This window comes from Nerophis lumbriciformis, linkage group LG03 (assembly GCF_033978685.3).
Source record: "Nerophis lumbriciformis linkage group LG03, RoL_Nlum_v2.1, whole genome shotgun sequence".
Taxonomy (NCBI): Eukaryota; Metazoa; Chordata; class Actinopteri; order Syngnathiformes; family Syngnathidae; genus Nerophis; species Nerophis lumbriciformis.
In genome coordinates, this window is record NC_084550.2 from 39,214,994 (window position 1) to 39,233,486 (window position 18,493).

Genomic DNA, 18,493 nt, shown 5'->3' on the forward strand with positions numbered 1-18,493 from the left:
AGTCTAAGTCTAAGACTTCCTTTTATTGTCATTCAAATTTGAACTTTGCAGTACAATCTAATCTAATCTAATCTAATCTAATAGATAGATAGATAGGTAGATAGGTAGGTAGATAGGTAGTGTCGGAGGCAGATATTTACATATATCCGAATTTAAAGTGTTACTTCTTTTATTTCATAATCATATTACAAAACAGCTAGTGTTTTTCTTCCAATTGTGGTCTTTTGGTTGTCTGCAAAACTGTGTGCTTAACCTTGAGTGAGGAATGTTAGAAAGAGAGATAATGGGCATGTGTTTTGGCTGGAGAGACATGACTGCCAGGGTGGGAGGAAGAGAGACTTAAGAGGGGAGAGGGTTTTGTCGGGGGGGGGGGGGCAGACCATCTTGGCGGCACGATTGAATGTTCTATGCTGGACTGGTCTCAATGTATATGAAAAGCTTTGCAAATATATTACAAAATACCTATTCTGTCTCTGGTGGTTTTTCAACTCAGCTTTAAGTGTCGTAAAGAGCTTGGGAGCAACTTGTGACTTGAATTCCCTGGGAGGAACAACTGGTCCAAAACGCAACAGTAGGTAGGTAGGAAGGTAGATAGGTAGGTAGATAGGTAGGTAGGTAGATAGGTAGGTAGATATGTAGGTAGGTAGATAGGAAGGTAGGTAGGTAGGTAGATAGGTAGGTAGATATGTAGGTATGTAAGTAGATAGAAAGGTAGGTAGGTCGATAGGTAGGTAGAACCGAGGATGTCGTTGTGGCTTGTGCAGCCCTTTGAGACACTTGTGATTTAGGGCTATATCAATAAACATTGATTGATTGATTGATAGGTAGGTAGGTAGGTAGGTAGGTAGATAGATAGATAGATAGGTAGGTAGATATGTAGGTAGGTAGGTAGATAGGTAGGTAGAACCGAGGATGTCATTGTGGCTTGTGCAGCCCTTTGAGACACTTGTGATTTAGGGCTATATCAATAAACATTAAATGGTTGATTGATTGATAGATAGATAGATAGGTAGGTAGGTAGGTAGGTAGGTAGGTAGATAGGTAGGTAGATATGTAGGTAGGTAGGTAGATAGGAAGGTAGGTAGGTAGGTAGATAGGTAGGTAGAACCGAGGATGTCGTCGTGGCTTGTGCAGCCCTTTGAGACACTTGTGATTTAGGGCTATATCAATAAACATTGATTGGTTGATTGATTGATTGATTGATAGATAGGTAGGTAGGGAAGTAGGTAGGTAGATAGGTAGGTAGAACCGAGGATGTCGTTGTGGCTTGTGCAGCCCTTTGAGACACTTGTGATTTAGGGCTATATCAATAAACATTGATTGGTTGATTGATTGATAGGTAGGTAGGTAGGTAGGTAGGTAGGTAGGTAGGAAGGTAAGTAGGTAGGTAGATAGGTAGGTAGAACCGAGGATGTCGTTGTGGCTTGTGCAGCCCTTTGAGACACTCGTGATTTAGGGCTATATCAATAAACATTGATTGATTGATTGATAGGTAGGTATGTAGGAAGGTAGATAAGATATGAGCCTGTTTTGATGCTAAGATAAATGTGATGTTGTATTTTATTTTTTATCATATTGTATATATATTTTGTTTCCCCCCCCCTTTTTCTCTCTCTCACTTTAAAATTAAAATACTGCCTTGTTTACATCATGGCCAGGGGACTACAGATGAAAACTAGCTTTCTGGCTAATTCTGGCTCTTTTAACCATGTGTAGTCATGTGTTTTTAATGAAACTGTATTGTCCCCTTTGAAATAATCTAATCTAATCAAATTTAATCTAATCTAATCCAACATAACATACACTAAAGGGCAGAATGGACACCATATACTCATTATTTTACCTTCTGATTGTCTAGAATCCCTCCTAGCGCTGTCCAGTTCTTCGTAGCCGCTCCCCAGCTGAATGGTTTTCAGCTCGGTGAAGTAGTAGTCCACGCAGACCTGGTCGGGATGCTGCTCCTGGAGGTCCTGGAAGGGCGGCGAGGGCGGGGTGCTCTCACGGTGCTCGGCGGTGGCCTGGAGCTGCTGGCCGGCACTGGGCTCCACACTCATCTCGCCGGGGCTGGGGTATCTGGCACAAACAATACACACACACGTCAAGAAACCACAGGCGTGCATGCGAACAAAAGGCTCGGGCGGAGGGGAGAACGCACACAAAGTCAGGGTGAAGACTGCGGAGGGCAGAGATGGAGAGACAAAGGAGCTGACTGGAGGGAGGAGATGGAGGCTCTATTGTTTGGCCTGGAGACGTCGTACCTTGCCCGACCACTAGATGTCACTGTAAACTAAACAACTGCCTCTACTCTGGGATGACCACGCCCCGCGCTCCCCGGAGCCCGTTTGATTGGTCGCTGCAAAAATCCCTTCTTCTTCTGGCTTCTCTCGCTTATTTCTCATGCAAGTGCGCCACTTTTTCCCCCATCGGTCGCTGAGGGAAAACGAATCGCTTGTCTTGTTCATTATGACACCTGCAGAATTGAGGACGCATATAAAGTAAACAATACAGTGGCCTTCTCTGCTGGCCAAACATAACCATAAATAAGTAAGTACTAATAGTAAGTAATTTTTAATGTACTTTCCCTAAAAATCAAAAAGTATTCACATTCCATTCATGTCATATTATGCTCCTTCCAGTGCTGTTGTTTTTAGGTTATAGAGTTTTTTCATCCAATCAGAATTCAGCTAGCTTATGTTGCCATACTGTACCAAATCTGCCGAGAGCAGTGGTGTCCAAAGTGCGGCGCGGGGGCCATTTGCGGCCCCGCAGGTCATTTTTTTAACAGCCCCACGGCACATTCTAAAAATACGATAAAAAAAAAAAAATCAAAACATGCAAAAAGTGGTATAAAAGAGCAAACAGGTGAAATATAACAAGAAAATGTTGCAATGTTGACTCCAATAAACACAAAGCTGTCATGCAGGCTGTTTCTTTCTTTAAAAAATAATAATGACTCAAAATCAATGTTATTATGCATAATTGACCTATTCAAGGCTCCAATTACTTCACATTAAATATTCCCCTTTGGGATATTTTTTGGGGGAAAATGTTGCATATTTTGTGTTTGCCATATAAAAAAACTGAGCTGTTTTTTTTTTTTTTTTTTTAAAGAAGGGCCTAAAACGAACAAACAAAAAACATAAAAAACAATACAACTGATTATTGACGGATATAACTGAAGTTGATCTCGAGATTATTGTGTTAAAAGTAAACAGTAAAAAAAAAAGTTTAATTTATTTTCATTTTAGTGGGATTCTTTTTGTGTGTCATTGCTCAATAAATAATAATGAATTAACAATTAATGAATGAATTAACAATGTTGTTATGAGTTATTGACCTTGTTAAGGCTCCAATTATTTTATAATCTCAAATATTCCACTTTGAAATTTCATTTGGGGAAAATATTGCATATTTGGTGTTTTTTCCATAAAAAAATGGGTTTTCTTTGACAAAAAAGGCATACAACTTAAATGTGTAAAAACATTATATTGAGAGATAGACCTAATGTTGATCTAGACATTTAAATTTTGAATAATAATAATAATGATAATACTAAATAATGACACATTTTTTATATCTTTTTGACCAAAACCCTTTGGGGTCACCGGGATCAAGCCTGAATACATTTATTGTATTGGTTTTTAAAATAAAAAATATCAAAATGGGCCCCTCTTGCTTTGATTTTTCAGTGTGCGGCCCTCAGTGGGAACAGTTTGGACACCCCTGGCCTAGAGCCTCCAGATTCAGCAATGCATATATAGTGATGTTAAGAGCTAGGTAACATAAGAACTCCATTACCCAGAATGCCACAGTAGTGAATAACATGCGCAAAGGCCCCGTTTAGGTTGGCATGTTTTTGATGAGCACGCTGTGGAGTAAACTTTAAGAAGTCAGCCAACACGCCTCGTTTGCATCTTTTATGATTGGACAAGACAACACATATATTTGCGAGGCCATTTTGAAGAAGGATATTTAAAGAGAAACTACATCTTGTGAGACCATCTCTGCCAACCCCGGGAGCGAGCTCAGCTGTCCCGGCGATGTGAGTTCAGATATTTTATTTCTTAATTTTTTTCACGTTTAAAATGTTTTTTGACATTTTAATTTTGACAGTACCACATAAGATATGTTTTAATTGCTGATGCGGGTTTATTGATTTTTAAAGGCCTACTGAAACCTACTACTACCGACAGCGCAGTCTGATAGTAACGCACCCCCGCCGTAGAATGCACCCCCTGACTGTTGTGCCGGATAACACAGCCGGTGTTTCATTGTTTACATTCCCGAAAGATGACAGTCAAGCTTTACCATTGGCCTGTGGAGAACTGGGACAACAGAGACTCTTACCAGGAGGACTTTGAGTTGGATGCGCAGACGCGGTACCGTGAGTACGCATGCAGCTGCGGCTTCCAAACATTTGATCGCTTGCCCGTACGTGCGTGCCGCTATGTGCATGTCACGTACGTAACTTTGGGGACTTTGGGGAAATATATGTGCTGTATGAACTTTGGAGAGGTGAACGGTACTTTGGGCTGTGGGATTGAGTGTGTTGTGCAGGTGTTTGAGTTGTATTGGCGGGTTATATGGACGGGAGAGGGTAGGTGTTTGTTATGCGGGATTAATTTGTGGCATATTAAATATAAGCCTGGTTGTGTTGTGGCTAATAGAGTATATATATGTCTTGTTTTATATTTTGGTTTATTTACTGTTTTAGTCATTCCCAGCTGATTATCAGGTCCCACCAGCCTCTCACAGCATCTTCCCTATCTGAATCGCTTCCACTGCCCTCTAGTCCTTCACTCTCACTTTCCTCATCCACAAATCTTTCATCCTTGCTCAAATTAATGGGGAAATCGTCGCTTTCTCGGTCCGAATCGCTCTCGCTGCTGGTGGCCATGATTGTAAACAATGTGCGGATGTGAGGAGCTCCACAACCTGTGACGTCACGCTACTCGTCTGCTACTTCCGGTACAGGCAAGGCTTTTTTATCAGCAAACCAAAAGTTGCGAACTTTATCGTCGATGTTCTCTACTGAATCCTTTCAGCAAAAATATGGCAATATCGCGAAATGATCAAATATGACACATAGAATGGACCTGCTAACCCCGTTTAAATAAGAAAATCGCATTTCAGTAGGCCTTTAAATGCGCCAGAAAATTACCAGTTTTGTACACTGTTGAGGTTCTTCAATAACAAGTAGGGCGTAAATGTGTTCCTGTATAGTATTTCTTCAGCAATGGTCATGTGGTGACATCAATGATGGTATTTCGAGAGGTAATCATTGAAGTCGGACATTACTGAAGGCCTAGGTGGGAAAGGCACGGCCCGCCACTGTAAAAATATGATGAAAAGGGTTAGTGTGTCCAAACAAAATGGTTTACTGACACCACACTGGAGACAAGAGCCAATAAAGCCATGTACCGTTCTGCAATGTTACTGTTCATTCACTGTAAAATTGGCCTTTTTGTCAATGTTAAAAAAATATTTGAAAAATGGACTCAAGTATACCTGACAACAACATGCATTGTGCTTAATTACCAGATTTAATGTAATCCTTCAACCTCTTGTTTCTGTCCGGACGTGGACTATGGGATGGCTTTTTTTCCCGGAATGCAAAGGAATTGGAGCGGACGTGGCGTAAAGGTAAATACATAATTTTATTTTAACACTAACAAAAGGTACAAACTAAAGGCGCGCACAAGGCGGAGATAAAACTTGGCTATGAACAAAACAATGAACTAGAACTTGGGCAAAAGCTATGGACATGAAAACGAAAACACTTACTGTGACGTGAAAAAACAAACACTTACGTGGCATGGCATGAAGCATTAACAGGGCATGATAATGACAAAGGTAGCAGAAGTCAATGTTGCCAGACAGACTAACTGAAAGTGACAGGCTTAAATAGTAGTGATTATGATTAACACAGGTGTGTGAGTCCAAACGTGAAACAGGTGAAACTAATGGGTTGCTATGGTGACCAAACAGGAACTAAAAAGAGTCCAAAAACCAAACAGGACATAACTTAAACAAAACATGATCACAGACATGACAGTTTCGGCCTCAAAATGATTGTATATACAGGTTTTGTATGATGTAGGGTTGTACGGTATACCGGTATTAGTATAGTACCGCGATACTAATGAATCATTTTCGGTACTATACCCTTTTAAACGTACCCGTCCCGCACCCCCCAGAATAAGTGATTACTACATTTTAACAGAAGTGTAGATAGAACATGATAAAAAAAAAGTAAACAGATATTAACAGTAAATGAACAAGTAAATTGATATTTAGTTTTCTACCACTTGTCCTTAATAATGTTGACAAAATAATAGGTAGATAAATGACACAATATGTTACTGCATACGTCAGCAGACGAATTAGGAGTCTTTGTTTGTTTACTTACTACTAAAAGACAAGTTGTCTTGTATGTTCACTATTTTATTTAAGGACTTAACTGCAATAAGAAATGTATATTTAATGTACCCTAAGATTTTTTGTTAAAATAAAGCCAATAATGCAATTTTTGGTGGTCCCCTTTATTTAGAAAAGTACCAAAAAGTATCGAAATAGTTTTAGTACTAAAACTAAAACTTGAGGTGGAGGGTTACGGGGGGGTGTATTTTGTAGCGTCCTGGAAGAGTTAGTGCTGCAAGGGGTTCTGTGTATTTGTTCTGTTGTGTTTATGTTGTGTTACGGTGCGGATGTTCTCCCGAAATGTGTTTGTCATTCTTGTTTGGTGTGGGATCACAGTGTGGCGCATATTTGTAACAGTGTTAAAGTTGTTTATACGGCCACCCTCAGTGTGACCTGTATGGCTGTTGACCAAGTATGCATTGCATTCACTTGTGTGTGTGAAAAGCCGTAGATATTATGTGATTGGGCCGGCACGCAAAGGAAGTGCCTTTAAGGTTTATTGGCGCTCTGTACTTCTCCCTACGTCCGTGTACACAGCGGCGTTTTAAAAAGTCATACATTTTACTTTTTGAAACCGATACCGATTATTTTGAAACCGATACAGATAATTGCCGATATTACATTTTAAAGGATTTATTGGCAGTCCGATATTATCGGACATCCCTAATTACTGTGATGTTAAAAACATGCTAAACGCGAAGGAAAGGCTAGAATTCTGCTTCCGGTTCAATTTGTCATCACGCAGATAAACATGCATTTTTGCATTTTGGATAAACATAAAATGGATTTTGGGGTTTTTCTGGAAAAATAAAAATCAGCACAAAATCCAATTTTATGGCAATATTTGATTGAAAGTCAACCCTTTTTTGTTTGTTTTAAAATCTGCCATACATAATAAAAATCGAAAAACGGCAATAATTTTGTTTTTTGAATTGCATTTCAGAATTGGGAATATAATGAACGAAAAGTACACGGACTACCATACCTTTCTTTCAGTATGCATCATGACAAAAACTGTAATATTACAAAAATGGATAGATGTTGATAGTCCAACTCATACTGACTGGTATACACACATAATACATACTGACTGGTATACACACATAATACATACTGACTGGTATACACACATAATAAATACAGACTGGTATACACACATAATACATACTGACTGGTATACACACATAATAAATACAGACTGGTATACACACATAATACATACTGACTGGTATACACACATAATAAATACTGACTGGTACACACACATAATACATACTGACTGGTATACACACATAATACATACTGACTGGTACACACACATAATACATACCGACTGGTATACACACATAATAAATACTGACTGGTATACACACATAATACATACTGACTGGTATACACACATAATACATACTGACTGGTATACACATATAGTAAATACTGACTGGTATACACATAATACATACTGTCTGGTATACATATAATACATACTGACTGGTATACACACATAATAAATACTGACTGGTATACACACATAATACATACTGACTGGTATACACACATAATAAATACAGACTGGTATACACACATAATACATACTGACTGGTATACACACATAATAAATACAGACTGGTATACACACATAATACATACTGACTGGTATACACACATAATAAATACTGACTGGTACACACACATAATACATACTGACTGGTATACACACATAATACATACTGACTGGTACACACACATAATACATACCGACTGGTATACACATATAATAAATACTGACTGGTATACACACATAATACATACTGACTGGTATACACACATAATACAAACTGACTGGTATACACACATAATACATACTGACTGGTATACACATATAGTAAATACTGACTGGTATACACATAATACATACTGTCTGGTATACATATAATACATACTGACTGGTATACACACATAATAAATACTGACTGGTTTACACACATAATACATACTGACTGGTATACACACACAATACATACTTACTGGTATACACACATAAGACATACTGACGGGTATACACGCATAATACATACTGACTGGTATACACACATAATAAATACTGACTGGTATACAGACATAAAACATACTGACTGGTATACACGCATGATAATCACTGACTGACATACACACATAATACATACTGACTGATATACACACATAATAAATACTGACTGGTATACACACATAATAAATGCAGACTGGAAGTCCCAACCTACTCTTCTACTAATAGGCCGCCTACTATGGAGACCCAACAGGCTATTACAGAGCTGCTAGAGCGAAGCAGTCCAGGACTGGATACCACCCAGCAAGAGCGACTGAAAAGCCTATGGAATGCCTTACAGGACATTTATATACGACTGGCACCTAGGAACTGGCTGGGGGTGGCTTGGCCCCACACTAGCCATTGGGCCAGAGCCAAGAGCCCTTGGAGTCAAACACACGCAGATACTATAATTATAATGGGGATTTTAATAGCCATTGAATACCCTGTCATACCCTCCGTGCGTGGCGCTCCAGACTATAATTGATAGCTGTGGTCTCACACAAATAATAAATGAACTCACGCATCGCAACAGTATGGTCCTTGTTCTTTATATAAACATTTGCAAAGTTACAAAGGACTTAAAGTTAGTATTATTTGCAGATGACACAACTGTGTTTTGTTCAGGAGAGAACAGACAGACGGTAATACACAAAATAACAGAAGAAATGAACAAATTAAAAAGATGGTTTGACAAAAACAGACAATCTTTGAATCTCAGTAAAAGTAAAATAATGCTATTTGGTAACAGTAGAAGAGAAAGTCAAACACAAATACAAATAGACGGAGTAAATATTGAAAGGGTAAAAGAAAACACATTTTTGGGTGTGATAATAGATGATAAATTGAACTGGAAATCTCATGTAAAAAATATACAACATAAAGTAGCAAGAAACACGTCAATAATGAATAAAACAAAACATGTTCTAGACCAAAAATCACTTCATATTCTCTACTGCTCACTAGTGTTACCATATCTGAGTTATTGTGCAGAAATATGGGAAACAACACAAAGACAAAGATTATTTATGTATTTAATATTTGTTTACTTACTATGGTATATTATTTATTTATTATTTATTTATTTACTGTTCTGTTACAAAAAGGAAATAGGTTAAAATTGCTATGATATGAAATATATATATACTTAATATATATATATGGCCCATAGTTTGGGGACCCCTGCCTTGATGCTTCAGTAACAAGCAGGATTTTAAATCACCAAAAACGATTCCCGGGCGCGGCCACCGCTGCTACCCACTGCTCCCCTCACCTCCTAGGGGCTGAAAAAGGGGATGGGTCAAATGCAGAGGACAACTTTCACCACATCTAGTGTGTGTGTGAAAATCATTGGTACTTTAACTTTAACTTTAACTCTTTAACTTTAAACAGGAAAATAACACATGGTACGCAGACCTTTATGTGCACATCCCTATAATATTTTGCTGACCAAATAAAAATGTATGCAGCCCAATTCTCCCGTCCAAAGGCAAAACCCAGTAACTCAATTTTGGTCAAAACTGAGCTGATAATAATTTTGGAGTTACTAGGTGATATGCTTTACATTAGTGTATGCGATATTGTAATTTGTTCCGTAAGTAAGCTGTTACGCGCATGGCAGGACCTAGCAACTACCACATAACTGCGTAGATACAACAGAAAAACCGTTTGTTTTATCAAAATCAGCTAGAAGTGAGTTACTAGGTTCTGCTTTTGGACGGGAGAATTAGAGTCCCAAAATTCAATATTTAATTGAATAGACTGCAAAGACAAGATATTTAATGTTCCAACTGAGAAACTGTGTTATTTTTTGCAAATATTATCTCATTCGGAATTTGATGCCTGCAACGTGTTTCAAAAAAGTTGGCACAAGTGGCAAAAAAGACTGAGAAAGTTGAGGAATGCTCATCAAACACTTATTTGGAACATCCCACAGGTGAACAGGCTAATTGGGAACAGGTGGGTGCCATGATTGGGTATAAAAGTAGCTTCCATGAAATGCTCAGTCGTTCACAAACAAGGATGGGGTGAGGGTCACCATTTTGTCAACAAATGCCTGAGCAAATTGTCCAACAGTTAAAGAACAAAATTTCTCAACAAGCTTAGGGGTTTTACCATCTACGGTCCTTAATATCATCAAAAGGTTCAGAGAATCTGGAGAAATCACTGCACGTAAGCGGCAAGGCTGAAAACCAACATTTAATGCCTGTGACCTTCGATCCCTGAGGTGGTACTGCATCAAAAAGCGACATCGGTGTGTGAAGGATATCACCACATGGGCTCAGTAACACTTCAGAAAACCACTGTCAGTAACTACAGTTGGTTGCTAGATCTGTAAGTGCAAGTTAAAACTCTACTATGCATAGCCAAAGCCAATTATCAACAACACCCAGAAACGCCGTCGGCTTTACTGGGCTTGAGCTCATCTAAGATGAACTGATACAAAGTGGAAAAGTGTTCTGTGGTCTGACGAGTCCACATTTCAAATTGTTTTTGGAAACTGTGGACGTCGTGTCCTTCGGACCAAAGAGGAAAAGAACCATCCGGATTGTTCTAGGTGCAAAGTTGAAAAGGCAGCGTGTGTGATGGTATGGGGGTGTATTAGTGCCCAAGGCATGGGTAACTTACACATCTGTGAAGGCACCAATAATGCTGAAAGGTACATGTAGGCTTTAGAGCAACATATGTTGCCATCCGGGCAACGTTATCATGGACGCCCCTGCTTATTTCAGCAAAACAATGCCAAGCCACGCGTTACAACAGCGTGGCTTCATAGTAAAAGAGTGCGGGTACTAGACTAGCCTGCCTGTAGTCCGGAATTGTCTCCCATTGAAAATGTTGAAGCCTAAAGCAGAAGTGAGACTGTTGAACAACTTAAGATGTACATCAAGCAAGAATGGGAAAGAATGCCACTTCAAAAATGTGTCTCCTCAGTTCCCAAACCTTTACTGAGTGTTGATAAAAGGAAAGGCCATGTAACACAGTGATAAAAATGCCCCTGTGACAACTTTTTTTGCAGTGTGTTGCTGCCATTAACTTCTAAGTTAATGATTATTTCCAACAACAAAAAAATAAGTTTCTCAGTGGGAACATTACATTTCTTGTCTTTGCAGTCTATTCAATTGAATATAAGTTGAAAAGGATCTGTTTTTATTTACCATTTACACAACGTGACAACTTCACTGCTTTTGGGTTTCGTAGATCTGTATGCATTTAAAGTCTTTATAGAGGAGGTACGTTTGTAGTTTTTGTCCCATACCTGAGAGAACCCTGCATGTGACTGAAGCATTAAGGAGTGAGGCTATCCAGGAATCGCCGCAGTGCGCTCAAACAACCACCAGGTAGCGTCTGTGAGCAGATCATTCTGTATCATCTCTTTCGGACCTATCAGGCCGGCACTGCATTCTTCACTCACACTTTAAGTGAGGGATGAGGCAAAAAGTAACCCAGACCCAGCTTTCACTTATCCACACTTTTCTTACTTTAAAATGGAAACAAACATGGTAGGCTAAAATCAGCAATGCACTGAGACTACAAAATGGTCATTTCTATTGACCCATTGTTGGAAAACAGTTGATTTTCAAGTCAGAAAAAGGACGGAGTTCATGCAAGTGCTTTGCGCTCCCTACCTGGGTTCCTGCTTGAGCACGGAGCTCTGTCTGATCCTCATCAGGTTCTGTGATTGAGGCCTTCTGACATTGTTGAGGCGTCTGTGTACAAACTGTGTTTCACTCTGGAGGAGCCTGGTCACCATCACCTCTCTGCCTCCCATGGTCAGCGCAGCGTTAAAAGGAATCCAGGGAAAGAGCCGGAGCCTGCCAGCAGGATTACGGATCTCTCCGATACGAGAAAAGCTGTGTTGGGCTCACAGGTCGGACCAGGGAGGGGCGACGCCTCGAGTGGGAAAACACGTCATTCTCACCCTCCCTGAAAGTGACACGCCCCTCGCTGCCTGAATGGCTCTGGATTTTTGACTTGTCATTCGTGTTTTTTACCTTCACTTTTTACAGCCTGAGAACGAAGTATGTTTTTGTATATGTGTGTAGATAGCAATCAATCAATCAATGTTTACTTATATAGCCCTGAATCACGAGTGTCTCAAAGGGCTGCACAAGCCACAACGACATCCTCGGTTCAGAGCCCACATAAGGGCAAGGAAAAACTCACAACACAGTGGGATGTCAATGTGAATGGCTATGAGAAACCTTGGAGAGGACCACAGATGTGGGTGACCCCCCGCCCACTCTAGGGGAGACCGGATGCAATGGACGCTGAGTGGGTCTAGCATAATATTGTGAAAGTCCAGTCCATAGTGGATCTAACACAATAGTGAGAGTCCAGTCCATAGTGGGGCCAGCAGGAAACCATCCCGAGCGGAGACGGGTCAGCAGCGCAGAGATGTCCCCAACCGATGCACAGGCAAGCGGTCCACCCCGGGTCCCGACTCTGGACAGCCAGCACTTCATCCATGGCCACAAGGGGGAGGGGGGCAGAGGAGAAAAGAAAAGAAACGGCAGATCAACTGGTCTAAAAGGGGGGTCTATTTAAAGGCTAGAGTATACAAATTAGTTTTAAGATGGGACTTAAATGTTTCTACTAATTCATTCAGAAAGTGGTTTTAAATTTAGTTTTACTTATATGCTTTTGACTAAAAGGTATCTCAGTCAGTCATCTACATCCACTGAATTTCACAACATTTTAGGCTATGTCCACACCAGTGACGTGCGGTGAGGTTGATGGCTGGTGAGGCACTGACTTCATCACAGTCAGATTTACAAACATATGAACCCTAAAGAGTATCTTATTCACCATTTGATTGGCAGCAGTTAACGGGTTATGTTTAAAAGCTCATACCAGCATTCTTCCCTGCTTGGCACTCAGCATCAAGGGTTGGAATTGGGGGTTAAATCACCAAAAATGATTCCCGGGCGCGTCGCCGCTGCTGCCCACTGCTCCCCTCACCTCCCAGGGGGTGAACAAGGGGATGGGTCAAATGCAGACGACAAATTTCATTACACCTAGTGTGTGCGTGACAATCATTGGTACTTTAACTTAACTTTAACTTTACACATACAAACTGTAGCACACAAAAAAGCACATTTAATAAAAAAAACTTTATTATGGTCTTACCTTTACTTATACATTAAGTCCATGCGCCGCAACTACAGCCCTCACTTCAACTTTCCACGTGCAAGATTGAATCTATTTAAAAAAGTGTAACCGAGGGTTTATAAATGTCGCCTATACTGTATGAAACTACAAAATAACAAACACGGAGGCTCCAGTTTACACGAGGACCACTTTATTTACCTTCTTTCAAAAACCTCCGCTCCACTCCGTGTCATCACTTCCGCTCTTAGCGCCTTCAAAATAAGAGCTCAAGCCAAAAAGTGCAAAAACAATAATGTTCGTGTTGGAGGAGTTGTGAATTAGATACACCTGCAGTCTGCAGGTGTACCTAATGTTGTAGCCCTGCAGTCATTCACAACTCCTCCAACACGAACATTATTGTTTTTGCACTTTTTGGCTTCTTATGAAATAACTTTTTAAAATAGATTCAATCTTGCACGTGGAAAGTTTAAGTGTGGGCTTTAGTTGATATAACAATTCTACGGCGGGGGTGCAGGAGGCGGATTACTGGAGCCTCAGCCAGTGCGTCTTTTGCAGCCGTTTTATGATCGCTCAGCACAAGAAATACGTTACACACATACAGTTGTTGACAAAATACACTGTACATTATATACCTCAGCTAACTAAACTATGGAAATGTACAATATAGTTCATATAGCAATACGGTCTCAGTGCACAGCAGGCCAGCAGTTAGCCGAGTCCGGAATCCATGTTGAGGCACTGAGTGACGTGCCTCAACTGGCTGCTGTTCACCGCACCGTCTCTTCTCAGTATTTGAATGGCAAATGTGAAAATTCAGCGATTTTGAATAAAAATAATCTAAAATTGGTGAAGTTAAATGGAAAATAACTTTATAGTATAATCACTGGAAACATTTAGCAATTTAATACATATATTTTTTTTTTTACAATTTTTTTCTTTCCATGATGGCAGGTGAGGCCCCGCCTCACCTGCCTCTAGTGACTGCACGTCACTGGTCCACACCAAGCCGAATAACCCCTTAAACGAATAATTATTTAGTTTAAGCCCCGTTTCAGCCACACTAAACCATCGTTTGAGGTCCCCCTCCTCGAATATTTTTTTTACACGGGTAAGTGCGCCGTGTATTTCTTGAATCTTTTACAACTGTGCCATCAGCAGTGTCCTCACTTCCGGCTTTTTAGTGTGGTTTGCTAGCCGCACTAAAGCGAACCAACAGGCCCTCCAGCGAGTGGTTAAAGCGGCGGGGAAAATTACAAGGACGATACTCCCAGAGATGAGTGCCATGTACACAACTCGCTGCCTAAAGCGAGTACACAACATCCTGAAGGACAGATACCACCCAGCACATGGCCTCTTCAACCTGCTACCCTCTGGAAGGAGGTATAGATCGATTTGCGCCAGGACCACCAGAATGTCTCACAGTCTGTATCCCCAGGCTGTGAGACTGCTAAATGAACAGCCTGCCCCTTTGCTGCCCCGGACCATCTTATTACCTCACTCTTCACCACCTCAATAATTGTGCTCTGGACATTGCATTGCTGCAACATCAACGTAACACCCGTCAGACATCCGACTGTTCCCACCACCACGTCCCTCTTATCGCCATCTTCCTAACAATGCTAAACTGTAAACTATGGTCAACCTGCACTTCAATGCAGTTTCTATGCCGCTGGACAAAGCTCAAACAAAATCTCGTTGACATGTATGACTTAAGTGTTATTATGACAATGACAATAAAGGAATTGATTGATTGATCTCCGGCTCTTAGCTTTGTATGGACTCATCGAACGTTTACAAACTGAGTTCGGAGAGGAAGTGACGCCAGAAAGACCGCTCCCCACATAGGAAGTGACGTCAGAAAGAACGCGCCACAGCCAGCTTCACACCAGACTCTGTCCTCCATGTCTTTATGGACCTTGCTTTGTGTCCTGGTGCACAGTCATGTTGGAAGATGAAGGGGCCCCCTCCAAACTGTTCCCACAAGTTTGGGAGCATGGAATTGTCCAAAATGTTTTGGTATCCTGGAGCATTTAAAATGTCCTTTTACTGGAACTAAGGGGCCACACATTTTCAATGGGAAACAGGTCTGGACTACAGGCAGGCCAGTCTAGTACCCGCACTCTTTTACTATGAGCCACGTTGATGTAACACGTGGCTTGGCATTGTCTTGCTGAAATAAGCAGGGGCGTCCATGGTAACGTTGCTTGGATGGCAACATATGTTGCTCCAAAACCTGTATGTACCTTTCAGCATTAATGGCGCCTTCACAGATGTGTAAGTTACCCATGTCTTGGGCACTAATACACCCCCATACCATCACAGATGCTGGCTTTTCAACTTTGCGCCTATAACAATCCGGATGATTCTTTTCCTCTTTGGTCCGGAGGACACGACGTCCACAGTTTCCAAAAACAATTTGAAATGTGGACTCGTCAGACCACAGAACACTTTTCCACTTTGTATCAGTCCATCTTAGATGAGTTTAGGCCCAGCGAAGCTCACGGTGTTTCTGGGTGTTGTTGATAAACGGTTTTCGCTTTGCATAGGATAGTTTCAACTTGCACTTACAGATGTAGCGACCAACTGTAGTTACTGACAGTGGGTTTCTGAAGTGTTCCTGAGTCCATGTGGTGATATCCTTTACACACTGATGTCGCTTGTTGATGCAGTACAGCCTGAGGGATCGAAGGTCATGGGCTTAGTTGCTTACGTGCAGTGATTTCTCCAGATTCTCTGAACCCTTTGATGATATTACGGACCGTAGATGGTGAAATCCCTAAATTCCTTGCAATAGCTGGTTGAGAAAGGTTTTTCTTAAACTATTCAACAATTTGCTCACACATTTGTTGACAAAGTGGTGACCCTCGCCCCATCCTTGTTTGTGAATGACTGAGCATTTCATAGAATCTACTTTTATACCCAATCATGGCACCCACCTGTTCCCAATTAGCCTGTTCACCTGTGGGATGTTCCAAATAAGTGTTTGATGAGCATTCCTCAACTTTATCAGTATTTATTGCCACCTTTCCCAACTTCTTTGTCACGTGTTGCTGGCATCAAATTCTAAAGTTAATGATTATTTGCAAAAACATTTTTTTTATCAGTTTGAACATCAAATATGTTGTCTTTGTAGCATATTCAACTGAATATGGGTTGAAAATGATTTGCAAATCATTGTATTCCGTTTATATTTACATCTAACACAATTTCCCAACTCATATGAAAACAGGGTTTGTACAACTCTGCTTACAATGGAGTCAATGGAAGAAAAATGATTATCGCTGCGCCGTGATCACATAGGGCTAAATATATCTACACCATCAGCTGGTGAGCTCATTTCTCACCTTGAAGCTGGTGAAAGTTTATTCTTGCCTTTCACCTTGATAGCAGAAAAATGAGGACATAATCCGACAAGTTGGTCAAATTTAGCAACCAATATAGACCCGGAAAGGTCAAGAAAGACAGTTACTCAACAGCCATACATGTCACACTAAGGGTGGCAGTATGAACAATGCCAATACTGTCATAAACATGTGCCATATAGTGAAACCACACTAAACAACACTGACATAAACATGTGCCATATAGTGCAACCACACTAAACAACACTGTCACAAACATGTGCCATATAGTGAAACCACACTAAACAACACTGTCATAAACACGTGCCATATAGTGCAACCACACTAAACAACACTGTCATTAACACGTGCCATATAGTGAAACCACACTAAACAACACTGTCATAAATATGTGCCGTCTAGTGAAACCACACTAAACAACACTGACATAAACATATGCCATATAGTGAAACCACACTAAACAACTCTGTCATAAACATATGCCATATAGTGCATCCACACTAAACAACACTGTCATAAACATGTGCCATATAGTGAAACCACACTAAACAACACTGTCATAAACATGTGCCATATAGTGAAAACCACACTAAACAACACTGTCATAAACATGTGCCATATAGTGAAACCACAATAAACAACAACGACAAACACATTTTGGAAGAATATTTGCACCGCAACACAACATAAACACAACAGAACAAATTCCCAGAATTCCTTGCAGCTTCCGGGACGCTACAATATAAACAAACGCCATTGGTGGATCTACACCTAACATCCACTGTAATGATACCAAGTACAATAGTGTATCTAGTCGATATTACTATGATTACATCAACATTTTTTAACATCACAAAATCTTATTTGTTTTTTTTAAAATGTATATTATGTTTATAAACTCAGTAAATATGTCCCTGCACACATGAGGACTTTGAATTTGACCAATGTATGATCCTGTAACTCCATGGTATCGGATTGATACCTAAATGTGTGGTATCATCCAAAACTAATGTAAAGTATCAAACAACAGAAGGATAAGTGATTATTACATTTGAACAGAAGTGTAGATAGAACATGTTGAAACAGAAAATAAGCAGATATTAACAGTAAATGAACAAGTAGATTAATAATTCATTTTCTACCACTTGTCCTTAATAATGTAGACAAAATAATATGTAGATAAATGACACAATATGTTACTGCATACGTCAGCAGACTAATTAGGAGCCTTTGTTTGTTTACTTACTACTAAAAGACAAGTTGTCTTGTATGTTCACTATTTTATTTAAGGACTAAATTGCAATAATAAACATATGTTTAATGTTCCTTAAGATTTTTTTTTGTTAAAATAAAGCCAATAATTACATTTTGTGTGGTCCCCTTTATTTAGAATAGTAACGAAAAGTACCAAAAAGTACCAAAATATTGGTATGGGGACAACACTAATACACACACACCGAGCACCCACTGGCAGAAATGTAGATCGGCGCCTATGATACAATAAATTATCAAT

General features: G+C 40.1%; 1 protein-coding gene across 2 annotated transcripts in view; it reads right to left on the reverse strand.

The window, feature by feature from the left end:
• arhgap40 (Rho GTPase activating protein 40) overlaps nt 1–12,315 on the reverse strand; it is a 96,887-nt gene extending 84,572 nt beyond the window's left edge. Inside the window, exons 1-2 of one of the 2 annotated variants that reach the window (XM_061937701.2) lie at nt 12,136–12,315; nt 1,844–2,073 (exon numbers count right to left, since the gene is read on the reverse strand). In XM_061937701.2, coding sequence (XP_061793685.1) covers nt 1,844–2,073; nt 12,136–12,278 — 373 coding nt within the window. In that variant the 5' untranslated portion in view covers nt 12,279–12,315. Of the gene's footprint in view, nt 1–1,843; nt 2,074–2,155; nt 2,455–12,135 lie in introns of those variants that run through there. The other variant, XM_061937702.2, reaches the window with a different exon arrangement.
• Nucleotides 12,316–18,493: the final 6,178 nt, after the last annotated feature.